General features: G+C 44.6%; 1 protein-coding gene across 1 annotated transcript in view; it reads right to left on the reverse strand.

The window, feature by feature from the left end:
• GSS (glutathione synthetase) overlaps positions 1 to 14,205 on the reverse strand; it is a 29,384-nt gene extending 15,179 nt beyond the window's left edge. Inside the window, exons 1-5 of the mRNA XM_003932036.3 lie at positions 14,125 to 14,205; positions 10,301 to 10,437; positions 3,363 to 3,508; positions 569 to 644; positions 130 to 269 (exon numbers count right to left, since the gene is read on the reverse strand). Of these exons, the coding sequence (XP_003932085.1) occupies positions 130 to 269; positions 569 to 644; positions 3,363 to 3,508; positions 10,301 to 10,429 (491 nt within the window). The 5' untranslated portion in view covers positions 10,430 to 10,437; positions 14,125 to 14,205. The remainder of the gene's footprint in view (positions 1 to 129; positions 270 to 568; positions 645 to 3,362; positions 3,509 to 10,300; positions 10,438 to 14,124) is intronic.
• Between the last annotated feature and the right edge of the window lie 8,185 nt (positions 14,206 to 22,390).

Here is a 22,390-nt window from a genome sequence, read left to right on the forward strand (position 1 = left end):
CAAAGCATTGGTTTACATAATAGGTATAATAACACAAGTCATAGGTGGAGTTCCCTGGCCTAGCCAGTGACTGTAGACCCTTCAGGATGTCACCCTACAGGTATGCCTGGGGCTGCCCAAGGGACCCACCGGTGCACAGCTGGGGTCCGGGAGGCCAGGCCCCCAAAGCTGGCAGAGATGGTGTTGATTTCGATCTGTTTCAAGACTGGGGAGCCATCTGCGCTGCACTGGAACATGTAGTCTGAGCGGTTCAGGCCCAGGAACACGGTCTGTGGGGAAAACTGAAGGCTGACAATATCTGCCCAGGGGCTGTCTCTGAGGACCTAGCCACACAGCAGAAAGGTACCATGAACTCTACATAGAGATCAGAAGCACCAGTGAACACTCCCCAGCCCAGTGGGATCATTCTTCTGGTCATCCTAGAACTGGTCACTGCGATAAACCCAGTGGGGACCAGTGAGAGGCAGATTCCCATGAGCTGAGGGCCTGGACCAGATTCTTCTAGCAAAACAAAAAACAGAGATGGGAGGGGCAGGTTCCAGACTAGAGTAGGACTGGGAATGGTTACCTGGGCAATGCCCTCTTTTAGGACTTGCTTGTGGATATCAAAGAGACGAGCAGTAAAATCATCCCGTTTGATGGTGCTAGAGGAAGAAACAGACAACATATTGCAGGCTTAATTGGACCTAAAACGTCAAGGAGTCCCATCCCTACTCATTGACTTCTGAATCCTCTGAGTCTACTGGCCAAAACTTGAATGTCCACCCTAATCTGGCAGAGAACAGTGGCTAAGAATCCAGCTCTAGATCTGGGTTCAAATCCTACTCTACCACTCACTAATAGGCAACCTCAGGGAATCATTTCACCTCTCTGTGTCTCAGTTTGCTGATTTATAAAATGGAGGGAATATAAGTATATTTATATCCTAGGGTTGTGGTAAAAAGTCAGTAAGATATTACATTAAAAAACTGAACATACTGCTTCAAAGAAGAGTTAAAAAATGACATGGTATACCTATTCTAAACTTGAATAGCTCTGATGGTTGGCAAGCTTTCTGGTTGACCTAATACTAACTCTCCATAGCTTTTCCTACACTCTGGGATCTCCCAGGCCAAGCCTTCTCCTTCTCCTCCATGGCAGCCCTCAGAGATTAGAAGACAGCAGTTATGCCCTGTGTACCAATAAGCTTTTTCTGACCCAAGCTAAATATCCTGTTGTTTTATTTTCAACTAGTCCTCCTATGATGTGATTTCCTCAGGGAAGTCTTCCCTATCTGGGTCAGATCCCCCTGCTATGTGTTCTCATAGGACCAGAACCACTCCTTTACAGCACTGACTGCAGTTGCAATTTTAAATTTTATTTGTGTGATGATTAGTGTCATCTCTCCTGTTTGACTATAGATGTCATGAAGGTAGTCACTGTGTCTATGCAGGCTCATTGTCATGGCCCAGTGTACTGCCATGATGTGACATGTGTTAGGGGCCTATCCAGCATGGTTTTCTGGAGCTTCAAGAAGAGCCACAGTAAGAAAAAATCCACAAGTAATTAACATCACATGTATTGCCCTTTGAGCTTCAGGGTGGATTCTGCACACTTCCCTTTTTCTGACGAGGTTCTCTCCTTCATGTGTTGTAGAGGCTCTTCTTCCTTAGGAACTACGGTTTGTATGTGTATGAGAAGAGAGAGGAACAGAGAAGGCAGGGGTTGCAGAGGTGAGCTGCAGGTCTCCTACATAATTTTATCATTAGTGTAAAGGTCATGAGCCAGGGTGCTCATGTTTCCCGATCCAAGATTGCAAGTACAAAGCTGGCTCCATTCCAGGAAACAGCTCAGGGGGAAGGTGGTGGGGAGATTCATACATTCACGACTCGTTGGATTTTTGGCAACAAGTCAATAGTTTCCAAGCTTCTTACCATTATGACCTCTTCTCATATTCACCCAAAAATGTTAAAATATTTTGTCTCTAACAAAATAGTTGTTTCTGTTGAAAAATTAATCAAAGACATCCAATTACAGGTTGAACATCCCTTATCCAAAATGCTTAGGACAAGAAGCCTTTCAGATTTTGGAAGATTTGCATATAGGTAATGAGATATCTTGGGGATGGGACTCAAGTCTAAACACAAAATTCATTTGTTTCATATATACCTTATACTCATAGCCTGAAGATTATTTTACAGAATATTTTAAATAGTTTTGTGCATGAAACAAACTTTTGACTGTGTTTTGACTGCACCTGTCACATGACATCAGGTGTGGCGTTTTCCACCGGTAGACTCATGTGGTGTTCAACAAGTTTGGAATTTTGGAGCATTTCGGGTTTTGGATTTTTGGATTAGGGATGCTCAACCTGTACAGTATATACACATCTAGCATAATATTTATAGATATTTAATTCTAAAATGAATATATAAAATATATATCATATACAATGAAAAAAAATATATATATATATATATTTGAGATGGAGTCTCGCTCTGTCACCCAGACTGGAGTACAGTGTTGTGATCTCAGCTCACTACAGCCTCTGCCTCCTGTGTTCAAGTAATTCTCCTGCCTCAGCTTCCCAAGTAGCTGGGATTACAGGTGCCCGCCACCACACGCAGCTAATTTTTTTGTATTTTTAGTAGAGATGGGGTTTCGCCATGTTGGCCAGGCTGGTCTCAAACTCCTGACCTCAAGTGATCCACCCACCTCAGCCTCCCAAAGTGCTGGGATTACAGGGATGAGCCACCATGCCAGCCTATTTATATTTTAATTCAAAAATAAATTAAGACATTTTAATAAATTGCCCCAGAATCTGAAGGAAAAAAAAAAGATCAAGGAAAAGAGACAGAGAAGGGTGGATGGATTGAGCTATTTCAGAGGTTGCTTCCTCAAGCCCTGAGTGTGGCACCCCATCCCACCCAATAATGAGGCCTGGGGTGACAAGAAAGGGTTGCTGCTTAGGAGAAGCAGAAAATCTGACTTTAAACCCAGTAACCTTCTCTACCTCTGTTTTCCTCCAAAACTAGGCTGACTTCCCTAATTCCAAATAGAAATATCAGTCTTCAAAGTAGGGTGTCACCACGGATTACAGAATGTCAACAATGAAAGTGATCTTGGATTTAAGCCAATCTTTCCATTTTTAAGATAAAGAAACCTTAGGCCCAGAAAAGGAAAGGGAGTTGCTTGAGACCATATAAATAACTGGTTGAGCCAGGATTAGAAGCCAGCTTTCCTGACTCCTATGACTTTTTGCTCTTGGTAGGTACCTTTCCTCTGTCCCACCAAGTCAGCTGACACAGTAACACCTCGTGGCTCCACCATTACCAGTTCCTTGGTTCTAGCAGCTCCTGGCCACCCCCTTCACTCTCCCCTACCTGGCGAGAGTTTGCTCCAGGAAGGCAGCGTTCTGGCTGACAGCATCCACTAGCAGGTTGAAGTCCATCTGCACAGCATAGGCTTGCTCCAGCAGGGCACTGGGCACCAGTGAAGGGAAGAGCGTGAATGGGGCATAGCTCACCACCTGTGATCAAGAAGAGAGAATGGGACAAGCGTAGAACACCTGTGAATGGGTTGTCTTGCAAATGTAACCCCATGGAAAGTCTGGCCTACATTTACTGAGGACACACCAACTGTAGATTAGTGGTTACCTCGGGAGGAGCAGAAGGGGAAGAGTGGTACAAAGAGAGCTTTCAGATTCTGTGATAGTTTATCTCTACATATTAAAGAGAGGGAAGCAAAAAAGCAAAAAGCAAATAACAAAAAGAAACCCGCAAAAAGTTATTGAGCATTTACTATGTGTAAGGTACTATTTTAATCACTACATAGATTCATCATTTAGCCCTGTGAGGAAGATACTCTTATTCATTTTTTATTTTTATTTTTTTCAAGACAGAGTCTCACTTGGCTATCCAGGCTGGAGTGCAAGTGGTGCGATCTCAGCTCACTGCAGACTCCACCTCCTGGGCTCAAGTGATTCTCCTGCCTCAGCCTCCTGATTAGCTGCAATTACAGATGTGCGCCATCATGCCTGGCTAATTTTTATATTTTTAGTAGAGACAGGGTTTCGCCATGTTGGACAGGCTAGTCTTGAACTTCTGACCTCAGGTAATCCACCCACCTCAGCTTCCCAAAGTGCTGGGATTACAGATACTATTATTATCCACACTTAACAGAGAAGGGACTTGAGACAGAGAGATTAACAGACCTAAAATTATATGCAGCTAGTAAGTGGTACTGGGATTTGAACCAGGATAGTTACTAAACAATACACACACACGTGCGTGCTTGTGCACAGGTGCACACACACACACACACATATACACATGGAAGCCTGCTCCTTGCTAGCTGATGTTCGAGCCCAGGCCCCTCCATGTATCAGGAGCTCACACTCCAGTCCCCTCGCCTTTTGATTTTGATTTGGTTACTGAGCGGAACAAATGTTTAAAAAAAAAAAAAGTGAACTCTGGTTCCCTTAGTAGAAGCCAGGAGTGTTTTTTTCCACCAATGTTAGAGATGGAGACTCAGGTTAACAGGCCTAGAGTTCAGCTGCATTCTGCATTCTTTGGACTTTAACATAGACAAGAAACCCAAATACCATCGAGAACACAGATTCTAGAAGGGAAAGTGCATTCTGAGATCCCTGCCAACAACTGAACTAGAACTTGGGTAAGAGATGAAAAGAAAATCTTGTGACTTGTATTATGAAGAATCCCTGAGTTTAACCTTTGAGTTAATATCAGTTTGTCATTAGGATAGTATAAGTTTATGGTGTTATAACTTGATATTTATATATTTATTTTAAAAGTACTATTTTTTTTTAGATGAAGTTTTGCTGTGTTACCCAGGCTGGAGTGCAGTGGTGCAATCTCTCTCTGCAACCTCCACGTCCCAGGTTCAAGCAATTCTCTTGCCTCAGCTTCCCAAGTAGCTGAGACTACAGGTGCATGCCACCACACCTTGCTAATTTTTATATTTTTAGTAAAGATGGGGATTTGTGATCCACCTGCCTTGGTCTTCTAAATTGTTGGGATTACAGGCATGAGCCACCATGCCCAGACAAAATATTATTTTTTTAACAGATAATATAAATACATGATACAAAATTCAAAAGAAACATAAGAATACATTGTGAGAAGTATGTCTCACTCTCATTCCAGTCTCCTGGGGAAAAGACTGGGGCCCAGCCACCAGTTCTCCTCCCCAGAGGCAAATGACAGATTAGTGTCTCACACAACCTTCTAGTCATCTTTATATTGACATATAGGTATATATACATATATATTTTCTCCTTTTTCACTCCCACAGTAAACTATACTACATTGTGCTTTTTAAATATTTCCTTATATGTTCAAATACAGCATTTTCATTATTATTTTTATTTGCTTTAGAGTATTCCACTCTTTGGATATACCATAATTTATTGAATCTAGTATATAGGTAGTTTCTTTATTTTCCCATTACCATTAATGTTTCAATAGGTATCCTAGAAATATGCATTCTAGGTATTTTGTAGATGAGAAAGTCCATACATTCTAAATTTCTAAAAGTAAAAATATCAGGTAATTCAAGTAAATCCATTTTAAATTTTGGTAGATAATTCCTAAATTACCCTTCCCAGCATCTTTCTTTCTTTTTTTTTTTTTTTTTTTGAATGGGGTCTTTCTATGTTGCCCAGACTGGAATGCAGTGACCATTCACAGGTGCCATCACAGTGCCTCAAACTCCCGGGCTCAAGCAATCAATCCTCCTGCCTCAGCCTCCCAAGTAGGTGAGACTACAGGTGTGCACCACCACCCCAGCCTTAGCATGTTTTAAGATAAAACTGAGGAAGGCTGTTTGTGAGAATAAGGTTTATTCAGCCTAAAGCCTTTAAGAGTTAGAATGGGAATTACTGCAGATTACATAAGGGGTGACCTACTATCCTGAGTCTCTATGTGATGACTACAGGAGCATTTCCTTGGCTTTAACACTAGAACTCTGTTGCCAATAACAAGTCTCATCTTGGCCTGAGAAACTCAAAGAGTTTTTCTGCTAAGACTTCCCTCTGCCTCTGTCCCAGGACTCGTTATGCCCTCCTGAATTTAGTATCAACAGTATGTAGTTATTCTCTGCTATCTACAGGCTAAAGGCTGAAACACACAATCTTCTCACTTTTGATAGAGACATGAACATACATGTATGTTCATGTCAATAACATACATTGCCGGGCGCGGTGGCTCACGCCTGTAATCCCAGCACTTTGGGAGGCCGAGGCGGGTGGATCACGAGGTCAAGAGATCGAGACCATCCTGGTCATCATGGTGAAACCCCGTCTCTACTAAAAATACAAAAAATTAGCTGGGCATGGTGGCGTGTGCCTGTAATCCCAGCTACTCAGGAGGCTGAGGCAGGAGAATTGCCTGAACCCAGGAGGCGGAGGCTGCGGTGAGCCGAGATCGTGCCATTGCACTCCAGCCTGGGTAACAAGAGCGAAACTCCGTCTCAAAAAAAAAAAAAAAAAAAAAAAAACCATACATTATTGGCCTAGCACGGTGGCCCATGCCTATAATCCCAGTGCTTTGGGAGGCCGAGGCAGGCAGATCACAAGGTCAGAGATGGAGACCATCCTGGCCAACAGAGTGAAACCCTGTCTCTATTAAAAATACAAAAATTAGCTGGGTGTGGTGACGCGCACCTGTAGTGCCAGCTAGTTAGGAGGCTGAGGCAGGAGAGTCGCTTGAACCTTGGGAGGCAGAGGTTGCAGTGAGCTGCGATCGTGCCACTGCACTTTAGCTTGGTGACAGAGTGAGGCTCCATCTCAAAACCAAACCAAACAAAAATTATTCTACTATTTTTAAAAAGCTGTAGCATGTGCATGACAAAATTCTGCTTTGAAGCCAGGTAAGCAACAGGGAGTGATAGGAATTGTAGCAAAAAGAAGGACTTGCATCTTCTCTAAAGGGGGCAGCCAGAACTCTGCTCTAGCCAATTGCCATACAGGAAAGTAGGCCAGGGTTGCCAGATGATATAATTTTTCAAAACAAGTTGCATTGCTAGAATTTTTTTTTTAATTTCATGATTTTTTTTTAAATGTTGACTCTGACTTTTTAAAAATTCTCTGGTGAAAAAAACTGTTAACAATGCTTGCCCCTGCTCGGGGCAACAGTGGCTGGTGGGAGGGGACTTACTCTGTACTGAATACCCTTTTGAATTTTGCACCCTGTTCAAATGTATTTGAATGTATTACCTATTGCAAAAAAATAAGCTAACTCCCCAAACACTGCAGGAGCCAAATATTCAGCCTGGATACGGCTGGTTTACAGCTCTAATCTACAGGATAAAGTTCACACTCCTCCTCTACCCAGTACCTAAGGCCCTTTGGCTGTCTGACATTGGCCCGCCCTCTTTCCCACTACATCCACTTATGTGCCCTGAATTACAGCTGCATTCTCTTGAACTTTTTTTTTTTTTTTTTTTTTTTTGCCTTTTCCTACTTTTGGGTCCTTACTATGTTGTTCCTTTTTCCTATTTGTCTTTTAAGGTCTAGTTCAAGTACCACCCTCCATCTCAATCACCTAATCATAATGAATTACACTTTCTTCCAGGTGTCCTATATAGTATCTCGGGAGAGGAAAAAGAGCATGGATGTTCTGAGCATGGACTCAGGAGCCAAATTCTTTGGGTTTATATCCTGGCTCTGCCAATTATTTTACCATTTAAATGACCGCAGGTAGGTTACTTAGCCTCTCTGGGCTTTAGTTTCCTTATCTCTGTTGTGGTGAGGAGTCAGTGATTCCAAAGCGTTTAGAGTAATGCTGGCACATGGTAAATACTCAATATATGATAGTTAACATTGTGTAGCAGACTGCCTATGTTTCCTGATAGAGCTGACATTATTCAATGTCATTTTATAATATGTTCTCTAACTAGACCAGCAGCTCTAGAGACTAGGGCTCTGGCTGACTCACCTCTCTATTCTCAGTGCCTAGAATGGCCTGGCATAGAACAGGTATTTGGCAAAGAATGGTAAAGACTTGGAGTAAAATCACACACACACACACACACACACACGCACATGCACACGCACACACACACGCACGCACGCAATTTCTGACTTCTTTTCTGGATTAGAAATCTCACTGTGGATTGTGCCTTTTCTAGGCTCCATTAGCTCCCAGAAAGACCAAGTACTGGATCTTCACACAGTCCCTATAGATTAGCAGAAGAAATAAAAGCTTCGAAGGGAAAATGCTTCATCTTAGATTCATACAGGTAATTCACAAAATCTAGGTTCCATTCCATACCATCAGTCTGGCTTTGGTGACAGAGATTGTCATTTACTTGGGCCTTAGCAAACACTTACTGAGTATGGACTCCACCAGGCCTTTATTAGGTTCTGGGCACACAGAGACAAAAAAGAATGGGGCTGGCTAAAAAAAAGAAAAGATGTTGGCAGCTCTTTAGTCACCAATATGAATGATCTTAAGGTGTACTGTTAAGTTAGAAAAAAAAGGCAAGGTACAGAAGAGCTTGTCTAGTATGCTTCTCTGTGTAAAAAGGAGACTGGGTATGGTGTCTCACACCTGTAATACAGCATTTTTAGGGGGCAGAGTCTGGTGGCTCACTTGAAGTCAGGAGTTTGAGACCAGCCTGGACAACACTGTGAAATCCTGTCACTAAAAAAAAAAAAAAAAATCAGCCAGGTGTGGTGGTGCATGCCTGTAGTCCCAGCTGCTCAGGTGGCTGAGGTGGGAGAATCACTCGAACCCAGGAGGTGGAGGTTGCAGAGAGCCAAGATTGTATCACCACACTCCAGCCTGGGCAACAGAGCAAAGCCCCAAGGAATGTATTTACTTGTGATTAGTCACTTGTTATGAATAAGCCATCTGAAAGAATAAAGAAGAACACCTAAACACAGGCTTTGTGCCCTTTGAATTTGAACTATGAAAATGTCTTATCTAGTCATCAAATTTAAAAAAAGCTTTTTATTTATTTTTCCCAAGTATGAAATTTTAAAAAGATGTGGTTTGGGCCAGGCGCGGTGGCTCAAGCCTGTAATCCCAGCACTCTGGGAGGCCGAGGCGGGTGGATCATGAGGTCAAGAGATCGAGACCATCCTGGTCAACATGGTGAAACCCCGTCTCTACTAAAAATACAAAACATTAGCTGGGCATGGTGGCACGTGCCTGTAATCCCAGCTACTCAGGAGGCTGAGGCAGGAGAATTGCCTGAACCCAGGAGGCGGAGGTTGTGGTGAGCCGAGATCGCACCATTGCACTCCAGCCTGGGTAACAAGAGTGAAACTCCATCTCAAAAAAAAAAAAAGATGTGGTTTGGACTGGGCAGTTCTACTTGTGTGTGTGGACCCTGGAGAACACTCATACAGGTGCCCCAACGGATATATGCATGGATGTTCCCTAGAGTGCTATTTATAGTCATAAAGACATTAGAAATCACCTCATAGACATCAGTAGAGGAAAGCTAAACTGTGATACACCCACATCTGGAATACTATGCCTCAGAATAAAATTGACCCTAATGGAAGGCATTAGAAATTCTAAGACAAGCTGGGCATGGTGGCTTGAGGTCAGGAGTTTGAGATCAGCCTGACCAACATGGAGAACCCGTTTCTACTAAAAATACAAAATTTGCCAGGTGGTGGCAGGTGCCTGTAATCCCAGCTACTTGGGAGGCTGAGGCAGGAGAATCGCTTGAACCTGGGAGGCAGAGGTTGTGCTGAGCCGAGATCGTACCACTGCACTCCAGCCTGGGCAACTAGAGTGAAACTCCATCTCAAAAAAAAAAAAAAAAAAAGGAAAGACAGACTGTTAAAGAAAAAAATAAAACGTATCAGAATAATATATATGATCCAATTTGATTTTTTTAAAAGACAGACTTGAAAGTATATACTCACAAACAATTGCAGAGAAAGTAGAGTCTTCTCTTTCTGATTATGGGGGTCTTCAATAATAGCTCAATATCTTCAATAATAATATCTTCAATAATAGCTTCAAAGTGCTCTATGTGAATTATCCTCTAATTCTCTTACCAAACCAGTAAGGTTGTTTCTATTATTGTTCCATTTTTATATCTGAAGTAACTGCAGCTGCGAGGGGTTAAGTAACTTGTCTAAGTCACACTTCAAACACCATATTTAAATTTGATAACTCCATTATGCTGCTTTTTTACTTTCTACTTCTAGAGATCAATTTTAGTTACTGAAAAAAGATAAGCTAAAGAGATGTAATCCCTGATGCAAAGGAGCGACCCCCAGCCTGGCCAGGGCCATACAGTGGGCAATGGTGAATGCTGTGGGGAGGGGCTGGGGGCTTACATCTGAGGAAGTGGGCTCCTGTGAGGTCCTCAGCAACACTCCCTCAGCCAGGGCCCGGTCGACGGCCTGCCGTGCCAGCTCCTCTAGCTGCTGCTCATCTTGCAAGAGGCTCCCCCAGTTGGTGGCCATCCCAACACCTGCAAAAGATGGAGAGAAGAGAGCTTGGTGACAGATGGCCTGCAGCCTCGCAACCACAAACTGGCTGGCAGTCACCCCCAACACAGAAGGACCCTGACCTCTGTTGGAAGGGAACAGTGTGGTACAAAGGAGTGAACGCTGGCTGGTTCTAGCTCTTAACAACTTTCACGTGCACAGAACAGAAAGCTTGACAAAGCATTTCCATTGCCACTCTCTTTTGATTCCTAGCACAATGACATTATTCTCACAGTAAGGAAGCAGAGGCTTGGAGAGGTGAAACGACTTGCCCTGGGTGATGACTGGTATAGCCTGGACTTAACCCATGTCTCTGAACTCCAACCCCAGTGCTCTTCATTGGAGAAAGAGGCACTAATATTAGATGTGACTGAAACAAGTTCCTTCCCCTCCCAGAGCTACAGATTTCCTAACTGTGAAACAAGAAGGATGGGGTATATCAGTAGTTTCCAAACCTGGCTGAACATTCTGGAAAGTTTGGGAAAGAATACAGATTCCTGGGCCCCATCCCAGCGATTCTGATTCAAAAGGCCTGAAGGAAAGGATGGAGTGAGGCTTTGTATCTTTTTTATTTATTTATTTATTTATTATTATTATTTTTTTTACCATTTTTTGTCAATTTTTTTTTTTTTTAAGGTGGACTCTCCCTCTGTCACCCAGTCTGGAGTGCAGTGGCATGATCTTGGCTCACTGCAGCCTCCACCTCCTGAGTTCAAGTGATTCTCCTGCCTCAGCCTCCCTGAGTAGCTAGGACTACAGGTGCACACCACCATGCCCAGCTAATTTTGGTATTTTTAGTGGAGATGAGATTTCACCATGTTGGCCAGGCCAGTCTCAAACTCTTGGCCTCAGGTGACCCGCCCGCTTCGGCCTCCCAAAGTGCTGGGATTACAGGCATGAGCCACTGCGCCTGACAGAGGCTTTGTATTTTTAACAAGTTTTCCTGGGATAGGAGCCACTGCTGTACATTATTATTTTCCCTTCAAGCTCCAACAACTCATGTCAACAGATCTCAAATAAATTACATGGGAAGGGGTAGGGAGCTCTCTTTGTGGAATACCATGAAATGCAAATAAAGTGAACTCCTCCCTTATACTATGCAGAAGCAAACTTAGTAACAGGAAATGATTATATTCCATGTATGGACATTTATCATCACAGCACCAAAAGACAGAAAATATTTTGAGAAATCACATTAGTAAGATGGAAATCGCTGAAACCCAAGTGTCCAATGCAATGGGAGGGGTTGTCTGACTGGTTGCCCAGAGACACACAGACATGTACAAACTCACAGCCTGATACTCATTGATTTTGAAGCAGGCCTCAAGAGTTTAAGACCTGGATAAAAATCTGGAAACACAGTAATTAATTTTGTTCTGCCCTATTGTCATTTAACAGAATATGGCTGCCCAACTAAGTGGTCCCCAGGAAGAGAATGATAGGAAACCTCCATCATATTCAGCTCTGTCCCCCTCTCCCCATGACAGAGCTAGTGCTAGACCAATTATGAAAGTCTGCCAACCTCAGCACAATGCTTTGAAAGAATGCACATGTGATCTCAAGAGGGTCCTGATAATACAGCTGTTGAGTGAGACATAGATGAGGGCAGTCATAGTAAAGAACAAGGCTCAAGTCAGACAGACCTGGGTTTGAGTGCATAATAATATGAATTCCCTTTTAAAATCACTGTGTGGATTTTTTTTCTTTTTTTTTTTTTTTTCTTTTTAATCAGAAACAGTATCTAGACCTGGAAGACACTGTGTGGATTAAAAGAGAAAAATCTGTGTGAAATTTCTCAGCAGTGTTGGAAGCTCTATACATGGTACCATTTTTTGGCTGTACTGACTTTACAGGTAGGAGACTTGTCAGAGGTCACACAGCAGCCCAGTGGCAGAGCAAGGACAAGAGCACATTACCTTGATATTAGAGCAATGAAACCCTCCATGAACCCCCATCTTTCCACAGCTTTGGAATTCCAACATCTCTGTTTGCTGTTGGGCTTTTATTTAGTTGGCAAACATTGATTTGCATCTAATGCCAGGCCCTGACTACATCCCAGGGACATGGAGGTTAAGACATAAAAATAATCACCATAGGCGGAGCGCAGTGGCTCACTGTAATCCCAGCACTTTGGGAGGCCGAGGAGGGTGGATCACCTGAGGTCTGGAGTTCAAGACCAGCCTAACCAACATGGAGAAACCCCGTCTCTACTAAAAAATACAAAAATTAGCTGGGCATGGTGGCTCGTGCCTGTAATCCCTCAGCTACTTGGGAGGCTGAGGTAGGAGAACTGCTTGAACCGGGACCTGGGAGGCGGAGGTTGCAGTGAGCCGAGACTGTGCCACTGCACTCCAGCCTGAGCTACAGAGCAAGACTCCATCTCAAAAAAAAAAAAAAAAATATATATATATATATATATATATATTTAGCCGGGCGTGGTGGCACATGCCTATAATCCCAGCTACTCTAGAGGCTGAAGGAGGAGAATAGCTTGAACCGGGGAAGCAGAGGTTGTGGTGAGCCAAGATCAAGCTACTGCACTCCAGCCTGGGCAACAAGAGCGAAACTCCGTCTCACTATCCTTCCATGGCTTTATTTCTGTTTTGCTGATGACATTCAAATCTACATCTTCACAGCAATACTTTCCTACCTTCAAACTAGAATATCCAATTGCTTCCTAGGAGTCTCCACACAACCAGAATAGAATTTGCTGTTGTCTCCCACAAATCTGCTTCTCCTCTGATGAGCCCCACCCAGGTACCCAAGCCTTGAGTACTTCTTTCCTACATCTCATTTTCCCCAAATCCTATGGATGTTGCTGCCTAAGTTTATAGTACTTTGAATTCTTTGATTTATCGCCATTTCCAGTGTTTGTAGCCTAGCACCGGCCACTGTCATCTCTTCCTTGGGCACGAAACAAATTCAGAGTGAGGTATCTTCAGCGACCAGGATGCGTCAGCCTCCTTCCCCCTTCCAGGCCTTGGTACGTGCTGTCTACTCTTTTAAACTCTCCCCACCACTCCCGATCAGGGTTTGCGATTTAGTTTCGGAAGCCGTCCCTGTTCTCCGCCCCGGGCTTCTACATTCTACAGCTCATCACTTTTCCCTGTACCGTGGGAAGATTGTATGTCTTCATCGCTTGTCTACCTAGTATTAGCCGTACTGCATTCATTCATTAGTACCGTATTCATTCATTACATGAATGAATGAAGAATGAATGACAGACGGGCCAGATCACCGAAAGCCTGAAAACGCCCACAAGGAAACGGGTCGGACTTTATTCCCAGGACTAAGCCAGCGCTTGGAAAGGGCCCGAGGCAACAACACGGTAGGCTGCCCAGGCCGGCTCCACTTCACGGGCCCGGTCCCTCCCAACCTGGGCAAAGTTTGGTCCTAATCGCTTCCCGTTGTTGTTGTAACTTGCTCCGGTCTCACTGGCCCACTGGCCCCAGTACCGGCCCGATCTAAAGGCAGGAGATCTGGAAACTCTGGGATCGGCGCGCACCAGCCCAACCCCCTCACTGGACACTAGTTTCTCCGCGCGTGCGAAGGGTTTCAGCCACAAGATCTCCCGGCCTCCGGAGTTCCAGTCTCTCGCCAGACCCCTCCCTCACATCGTTCCTCCCGAGGAAACGTGACCCGTGCCGGCCGCCGTTGCCGCCCAAACCTACTAGTTCGCCGTCTCGCTGCGCACTGTTCTCCAGGCCCTCGCGCCGCTATCCAGGCTCAGGGGGCGGGGCTAGAGATGCGACCAAGTGCGCTTGCGCGCACCCCCCTCCCCCCCCCCCCCCAGCTCGGCTTAAAGAGCAGGGCGGGGACAGAGATCCGTACCTGTGGCGCCGAGCCGCTGCCAGGAAGGGGCAGTCGATGAGAGGGCGGCCTTGGCGTTAGAAGTGCGTCGGCTGCACTTGGCGGACGGAACTTGGGAAGGAGGGGAGGGGACCATCGGGGTCAGCGGGGAGCTACGGGTATGCATAGCTCATTGAGCGTCAGAGCCGGCGACGTCCTGTGGAAGATGGGGAAACTGATGCTCGGAGTGGGACAGTCACTACCTCAGGGACACACAGTTGATAGGAGTGGGGGCGGCCGTGGTCATGGAGGCTCCAGGGAGGGGCAGGAGCCCAAAGCACATCAGGGGCTGAACCTGTATTAGAACCCAGCCTTGTTTCCCAGCCCTGCCAGGTCCCAGAAAAATCCCCCTGATTTTTTTTTGTTTTGTTTTTTGGTTTTTTTGTTTGTTTGTTTGTTTTAACTTGGGATAGTAGCAGGAAGTCTTACAGGCGAAAGGACAGGATTTTCATTTTTCCAGTAATGCTGAAGTTAGGACTGTTTGAGGTAACCCTGTGTTTCTCAAAAACTCCAGTACCTCTTACGTCAGGATCTGGGGCACTTAGGCAGATTCATGATTCGTATCCCGACCTCACTGCTTGGCAGCCCCCATTGCCTTCCTTGTTTCTTTCTTCTGGGTTGTGATAGGCTTGTCTGCAGTCCGAAACACCTGATAGGAATTTTAGTTAAATGAAATCTATCAGTCTAGGCTGTAGGGAATTAACCATGAATAAGACGCAGCCACTGCTTTCAATCTGATAAGAAGGTAGGCAATAAGTGCTTTTCTGGAGGAGCCAGGGATGGCTTTTGGGGCCTTGAAGGATGGATGGGAAGGTATACGTAGTGAGGGAGGTAGGGGTAGAGGTGAGAGGCTGGGATGGGGACAGTGTTCCAAATTGTAGGAACAAAAGCAGCAAAGGCTATCTGGGCGCAGTGGCTCAGACCTATAATCCCAGCCTTTTGGGAGGCCGAGGCAGGTAGATCACTTGAGCTGAGGAGTTGGAGACTAGGCTGAAACATGGTGAAAACCCGTCTCTACTAAAAATACAAAAAATAGCCTGGTGCATTGGGCCGTGCCTGTAATCCCAGATACTCGGGAGCCTGTGGCGGGAGAATCCTTGAGCCCTGGAGGCAGAGGCTGTAGCGAGCTGAGATCGCACCGCCGCACTCCAGCCTGGGTGACAGAGTGAGACTTTGTTTCAAAAACAAAGCAAAAAACAGGCATATAATTCTGAGGGTTGCTCGGCTTGTTTTACAGACTCTGAGGAGTTTGGTGTGGATAATGAGGAAGGGTTTGAGGGTTGGAGAGGTAGCCAGTTGCACGAGCAGCAGGGGCTGTATAAGGGCTCTAAGCAGGTGAAAGACATAGTTTTATGTGTTAGGCATTGGTTACAGCGTGGCAAATGGTTTGGAAGTGGGGAGATGGGTACAGAAAGTGGAGAGAGAATTAAGATGGGAGATGATGAGGTCTTAGTGCAATGGCTATGGAGATGGGAGTGAAGGGAACAGATTAAAGAAATTTAGGAGTGAGAACTCCTGCTGATCTCAAGCGAGTGGCTCAACCCCATCCAACCCAGGGACCAAGATCCTTTTGACTCTTTTTTTTTTTTTTTTTTTTTGAGATGGAGTTTTCACTCTTGTCTAGGCTGGAGTGCAATGGCATGATCTTGGCTCACTGCAACCTCTACCTCCCAGGTTCAAGAAATTCTCCTGACTCAGCCTCCCAAGTAGCTGCGATTGCAGGTGCCCACCATCACACCCAGCTAATTTTTGTGTTTTTAGTAGAGACAGGGTTTCACCATGTTGGCCAGGCTGGTCTTGAACTCCTGAGCTCAGGTGAATCACCTGCCTCAGCCTCCCAAAGTGCTGAGATTACAGGCATGAGCCACTGCAGGCGGCCCCTTTTGACTCTTTAAATAAAGCATATACATTATCTGACTACAGGATGGGCTGAGTCTTCCAGTCTTCCCTGTGTGGTCACAGGGTGGGGGGAGATGGTGGCCGATAGGTGTCTGGTTATTCCCAGAACAGTGCTTCCTGATGTCCTGTCCTTGTTGGCTTTTGTACCTGAGGGGATATGAAGCAGCTGTTAACTATAGTAGGCCCCAGGTGGCAGGAAGAGGCTATTGGGTCAACCAGGAACAAAAGAAGCTATTTCTAGTGCAGCATGAAATTAAAAATCAAATACATGACCCAGGGTTCTCTGTGCAGGTTTCCCTCTTCCAAGATGTGTGCCAAATGACGAGTATCAGGTGTCTATGGTGAGATTTGGGAAGGACCCCAGACCTTAACAGACCTTTGGTCGAATCCCCTCACACTGTGGCAGGTAAGGTGTCTTTATTCCCATTTTGTGGATGTGGCAGCTGAGCCTCAGAAGTTATGTGACTTGTTCAAGGTGACCCAGTTTGTGGTGGGACTGGGAGTGAAGGGCTCTTGACCAAGGAACTTTCCAGGGAGGTTTTGCCCTTTCTGCTCCTTCTGCCTGGATGCTCTCCTCCAAAATACTGGCATGACTGGCCCCTTTGGTCATTTACATGTTTCATCCCTGGAGGCTGCCCCACCCACTAAGTCTGTATCACATTATCCTTTGTATATTCTTTTTTTGGGGGACGGTGGGAGGGGGATAGAGTCTTGTTCTGTCACCCAGGCTGGAGTGCAGTGGCATGATCTCGACTCAGTACAACCTCGGATTCCTGAGTTCAAGTGATTCTCCTGCCTCAGCCTTCCTGAGTAGCTGGGATTACAGGCGCACACCACCGCACCTGGCTAATTTTTGTATTTTTAGTAGAGACAGGGTTTCACCATGTTGGTCAGGCTGGTCTTAAACTCCTGACCTTGTGATCTGCCTGCCTCGGCCTCCCAAAGTGCTGGGATTACAGGTGTAGTAAGCCACCACACCTAGCCTTGTATTTTCTTCATAGCAGTTATTCATATCTGAAATTGTCGCTTTTACTTGTCTGCTGTTTCCCTCTGCTAGAATGTGAGCCCCATGAAAACAGGGATCATATTTGTTCACCACTTTACCCCCAGTTCCTGGACAAGTGCCTGCTGCATGGCACATGCTCAGTAACATTTGCTAACTGATGGAAATGGGTTGGGGAGAGAGAAAGAGAAGGAAACCAACATTTAGTGAAAGTTGAGGATGTTTCAAGTACTTCTCACAAATTACCTCATTTAATCCCTTGCAGACTTCCAAGGTAGAAATCATATCTCCATGGGGTAAGAAACCATACTAAGCCAACGTGGTTTGTTACGTTTGAGGCTGTAGACTTGTCTGAGAATCTCCATTAGGCACAAAATTTTGCATAAACTTCGTGGAGGAATTCACAGACCTTCTCAGGCTCACTTGGGGATCTCAGATCAAGAAACCTAGGATTGGCTGGGCGTGGTGGCTCATGCCTGTAATCTAAGCACTTTGGAGGCCAAGGCGGGTGGATCACTTGAGGTTGGGAGTTCAAGACCAGCCTGACCAACATGGTGAAACCCCGTCTTTATTTAAAAAAAAAAAAAAGAAAAGAAAAAAAAGAAACCTAGGATTGGGGAACATGCCAGGGTCTTTCTGGCTCCAGACCTTTGCTGAATCCTCACCGCCTGGCAAGGTTGGAGTCCGTATAGTGGATGATTGAGAATCTGCTGAAGATTCTGGAGCAGAGGGAGATGATTTGCCCTGAGCCTTTAGTGTCTCAAAGCTGAGTTCGAATCCTGACTGTGGAGAAGTCATCCTACTGCTCTGAATCCCACTTTCCTCACTTTCAAAGTGAAATCTATTTTTTCCTAACAATAACTACCATTTATCGATCTGGTTGCCAAGTGCCAGGTACTTGGTTAATGACTTTACAGTCATTATCTCACTTTCTCTTACCTCTCTATGAAGTCAGTATCTTTATAGCCTCCATTTTACAGCTGGGGAAGTGAAGGCTTGAAGAGGTATCCTGACTTGCCGAAGATCACAGCAGCACTGTCAGCCATGGTGTTCCCACACATGTACCATGGGATGTGCCGTGGGCTCAGACTTCCCAAAGCTAACTGTTGAATCAATTGCATTCTCTGTTCTTGGGGTTTGTGGGAACATCTGAGTCTGAATTAGTTGCAAAAAGGTATAGAGGGATTTACTTTAATGTGAATGGAGGCCAGTCCCCTAACTTTGTGCCTTACCTTTCTCCCTGCGAGGGCCTCGCTCCTAGTCTGGACTGTGCCTTTTGATTGGGACGTCTCTGTCAGCTCCAGGGTCTGAATCGTACGTGGTCTGCGTCTGTGCACATGGCTCCTGTCTCTTTTTAGTGGTGACATCACCCCTCCCGGTACTGTTGTTTATGAGGCCATCTCCCCACCTGGCTGGGGGCCACTGCGTTGGTCATTCAGAGAGGAATTTCTCTGTCTTCCAGCCCCTAGCACTGGCCTGGCCCAGTATTGCTGCTCAGGAAATGCCTGTGGAATCAAAGTGAGGACTGTCCCAGGTGTTGAGGATTTACTGTGTGCTAGGCCTGTCCCTGACACTTTATATGTGTTACCTCATTTACACCCCCACAGTCATCCTGGAAGGGAGAAGTTATTCTCCTTATTTTACTGAGAAGAAACAGACTGATTGAAGTTGGGCTTTGCCTTAGGCCCACTTGTGATGGTTGATGGCACCAGGGCCAACTCTTGGGTCTGTGCCCTGGTTGTGCTTGATGACTCTTGGAGGTGTGTGGGCTGAAAAAGGGGAAACACACTTTGAGGCCCCCAGGATCCTCAGAGACCTTCTACTAACAGGTTCCTAGTCCAGCTCTCATTTCATCCATGAGGACACAGAAGCCTAGAAAGGGGAGATAACTTGTAGACCTTCTTCTCTACTTGTTAGGTATTTATGTATCCACTTGCTTTTAGGCAGAATGGGTCTGTTTTGACTCACCATTGCACCACCCAGGTAGCCCAGTGCCTGATCCAGGTTGATGCCCAGTAAAGACTTTTATATTTTATTTATTATGAAAACACTGAGAAAGGTATAAAAATTAATAGAACAAATAACTGTGTACCTACCATCCAGCTTGCAAAATAAAACATTGCTAATATACAGACCTTTTTGTTTCCCTCCATGACTGATACCCCTCACCCAAGAGGTAAAGACTCCCCTGAATTTGGTGTTTATTATTCCTATACAATGTTTATTAAGTTATAATTCATGCACCATAAAATTCCCCCTGTAAGGTGTACAATTCAGTGGTTCTTGGTATATTCACAGGATTGTACAGCCATAACCACTGTCTGATTCCAGAACATTTTCATCACCTCAGAAAGAAACCTCATCCCTATTAGTAGTTACTCCCCAATTCTCCTTCTCCCTAGCCCCTGGCAACCAGTAATTTACCTTCTTTCTCTATAATTTTGCCCATTCTGGACATTTCATGTAAATGGAATCCTGCATTCTGTGGCCTTTTGTGACTCGCTTCTTTGACTTAGCATAATGTTTGCAAGATTCATGCATGTTGTAGCATGGATCAGAACTTCATTCCTTCATATGGCTGAATAATCTTCCATTGTAGGGATACATTACGCTCTGTTCATCCACTCATCAGTTGATAGACATTTGGGTTGTTTCCACTTTTTGCCATTAAGAATAATGCTGCTATGGCCAGGAGTGGTGGTTCATGCCTGTAATCTCAACACTTTGGGAGGTCGAGGTGGGAGGATCACTTTAGCTGAGGAATCCAAGACCTGCCTGGGCAACATAGGGAGAGCACATGTCTACAAAAAAATTAGCTGGGCGTGGTGGTGTGCATCTGTGGTACTAGCTATTAGGGAGGCTGAAGTGGGAGGATCACTTGAGCCTGGTAGGTCAAGGCTGCAGGAAGCTATGGTCGTGCCACTGCACTCTTGCCTGAGTGACAGAGCGAGACCCTGTCTCAATAATAATAATAATGCTGTGAACATTCACGTACAGGTTTTTGTGTAGATGTTTTCTGTTTTTGTGGGTAGATACCCAGCAGTGGAATTGCTGGGTCATATGATAAGTATGTTTATCTTTTTGAGGAACTGCTGTTTTCCAAAGTGGCAGCAATTGTATGAGAGTTCCAATTTTTACATCGTCACCAATAGTCATCCCTCTGTGGGGAATTGGTCCAGGACCTCCCATGGATACCAACATCCAAGGATACTGAAGTCCCTTATATAAAATGGTGTAGTATTTCCTATAACCTATGTACATCCTCCTATCTACTCTTTAATTTTGTTTTATTTTATTTTAAATTTAAATTTATTTTTATTTACTTATTTTGAGACAAGGTCTCTGTCAGGCTGGAGTGCAGTTGTGCGATCATAGCTCACTGCAGCCTTGAACTCTTGGGTTCCAGGGATCCTCCTGTCTCAGCTTCCCAAGTAGCTGAGACTACAAGTGAGAGCCACCACACTGTCCTTTCCATGCACGTTAAGTCATCTAGGTCAGGCGCAGTGGCTCACGCCTGTAATCCCAGAACTTTAGAAAGCCTGAGGTCAGGAGTTTGGGACCAGCCTGGCCAACATGGCAAAACCCTGTCTCTACTAAAACTACAAAAATTAGCCATGTATGGTGGTACATGCCTATAGTCCCAGCTCTTCAGGGAGGCTGAGGCAGGAGAATTGCTTGAACCCCGGAGGCAGAGGTTACAGTGAACTGAGATTGTGTCACTGCACTCCAATCTGGGCGACAGAGTGAGATTCCATCTCAAAAAAAAAAAAGTCATCTCTAGGCCACTGGTAATACCTAATACAATGTAAATTGTTACACTGTGTTGTTTAGGGAATAAGGACAAGGAAAAAAAGTCTGTACATGTTCAGTACGATGAAACATTTTTTTCCAAATATTTTCAAGCTGCAGTTGGTTGAATCCACAGATGCGGAACCCATGGATATGGAGGGCCGACTGTACTTGTCTGATTATGGCCATCCTAGGTGGTCACTGTGGTTTTGATTTGCATTTTCCTAATGACTAATAATGTTGCATATTTATTCATGTGCTTATTGGCAGTTTGTATATCTTCTTTGGAAAAGAGTCTATTTAAATGTTTTGCCTATTTATAAGTTATTTGTCTTTTTATTATTGGGTTGTAGGAGTTCTTTATCTATTGAGGATAGTACACCCTTCCTTATATGTGATTTGCCAATAATTTCTCCCATTCTGTGGGTTGTCTTTTCAGTCTTTTGACAGTCTCTTTTAAAGCACATATTTTAAAATTTTGATGTGTGTTTTGAGTGTCATATCTAAGAAACCATTGCCTAATTCAAAGATCACAAAGATTTACACTTATCTTTTCTTCTAAGAGTTTTATGGTTTTGGCTCTTATATTTAAGTCGTTGATTCATTTTGAGTTAATTTTTATATAGGGTATAAGATAGGTCTTAGGCATTTTTATCCTTTTGTTAGGTGTTTTTCTAAACAATATATGACACTTTTTCATGGTATTTGCACTTGTAAGTGGTAAATTATCATGATTCTTACGCAGCTTGCTTTTTTCTTTTGGTGTTATGTCCGGAGATTCATTCGCACGCGTGCGTGTGTGTGTGTATGTGTGTCCGTCCCCCGAGATGGAGTCTTGCTCTGTCACCCAGGCTGGAATGCAGTGGTGCAGTCTCAGCTCACTGCAACCTCCATCTCCCAGGTTCAAGTGATTCTCCTCAGCCTCCTGAGTAGCTGGGATTATAGGCACCCACCACCACACCTGGCTAATTTTAGTATTTTTAGTAGAGACGAGGTTTCACCATGTTGGCCAGGCTAGTCTCAAACTCCTGACCTCATGATCTGCACCCCCTCGGTCTCCCAAAGTGCTGGGATTACAGGCATGAGCCATCACACCCCGCCTTTTGATTTATCTGTATTTTAAGAGTAACTAGTTTATTCATTTTCACTGCTCTATAGGTTTCATTGCATAAAAATACCACATTTTGTTTGTTTATTTTCCTGTGAATGGTCATTTGGGTCCTCTAGTATTTTGTTATATAAATGGCAAAGAGACTAATAGATGCCTCCTGTGCGGTGCGTCAAAGGTCATGAACATATTTAGACTTAGGAGGTAACGCAAAGTTTCTCTCCTAAGTGGTTTTGCAAATGTGCACTCCTGCCAGCAATGTATTAGAATTGCCCTCATTCTGCATCCT

This window comes from Saimiri boliviensis, chromosome 9 (assembly GCF_048565385.1).
Source record: "Saimiri boliviensis isolate mSaiBol1 chromosome 9, mSaiBol1.pri, whole genome shotgun sequence".
NCBI lineage: Eukaryota > Metazoa > Chordata > Mammalia > Primates > Cebidae > Saimiri > Saimiri boliviensis.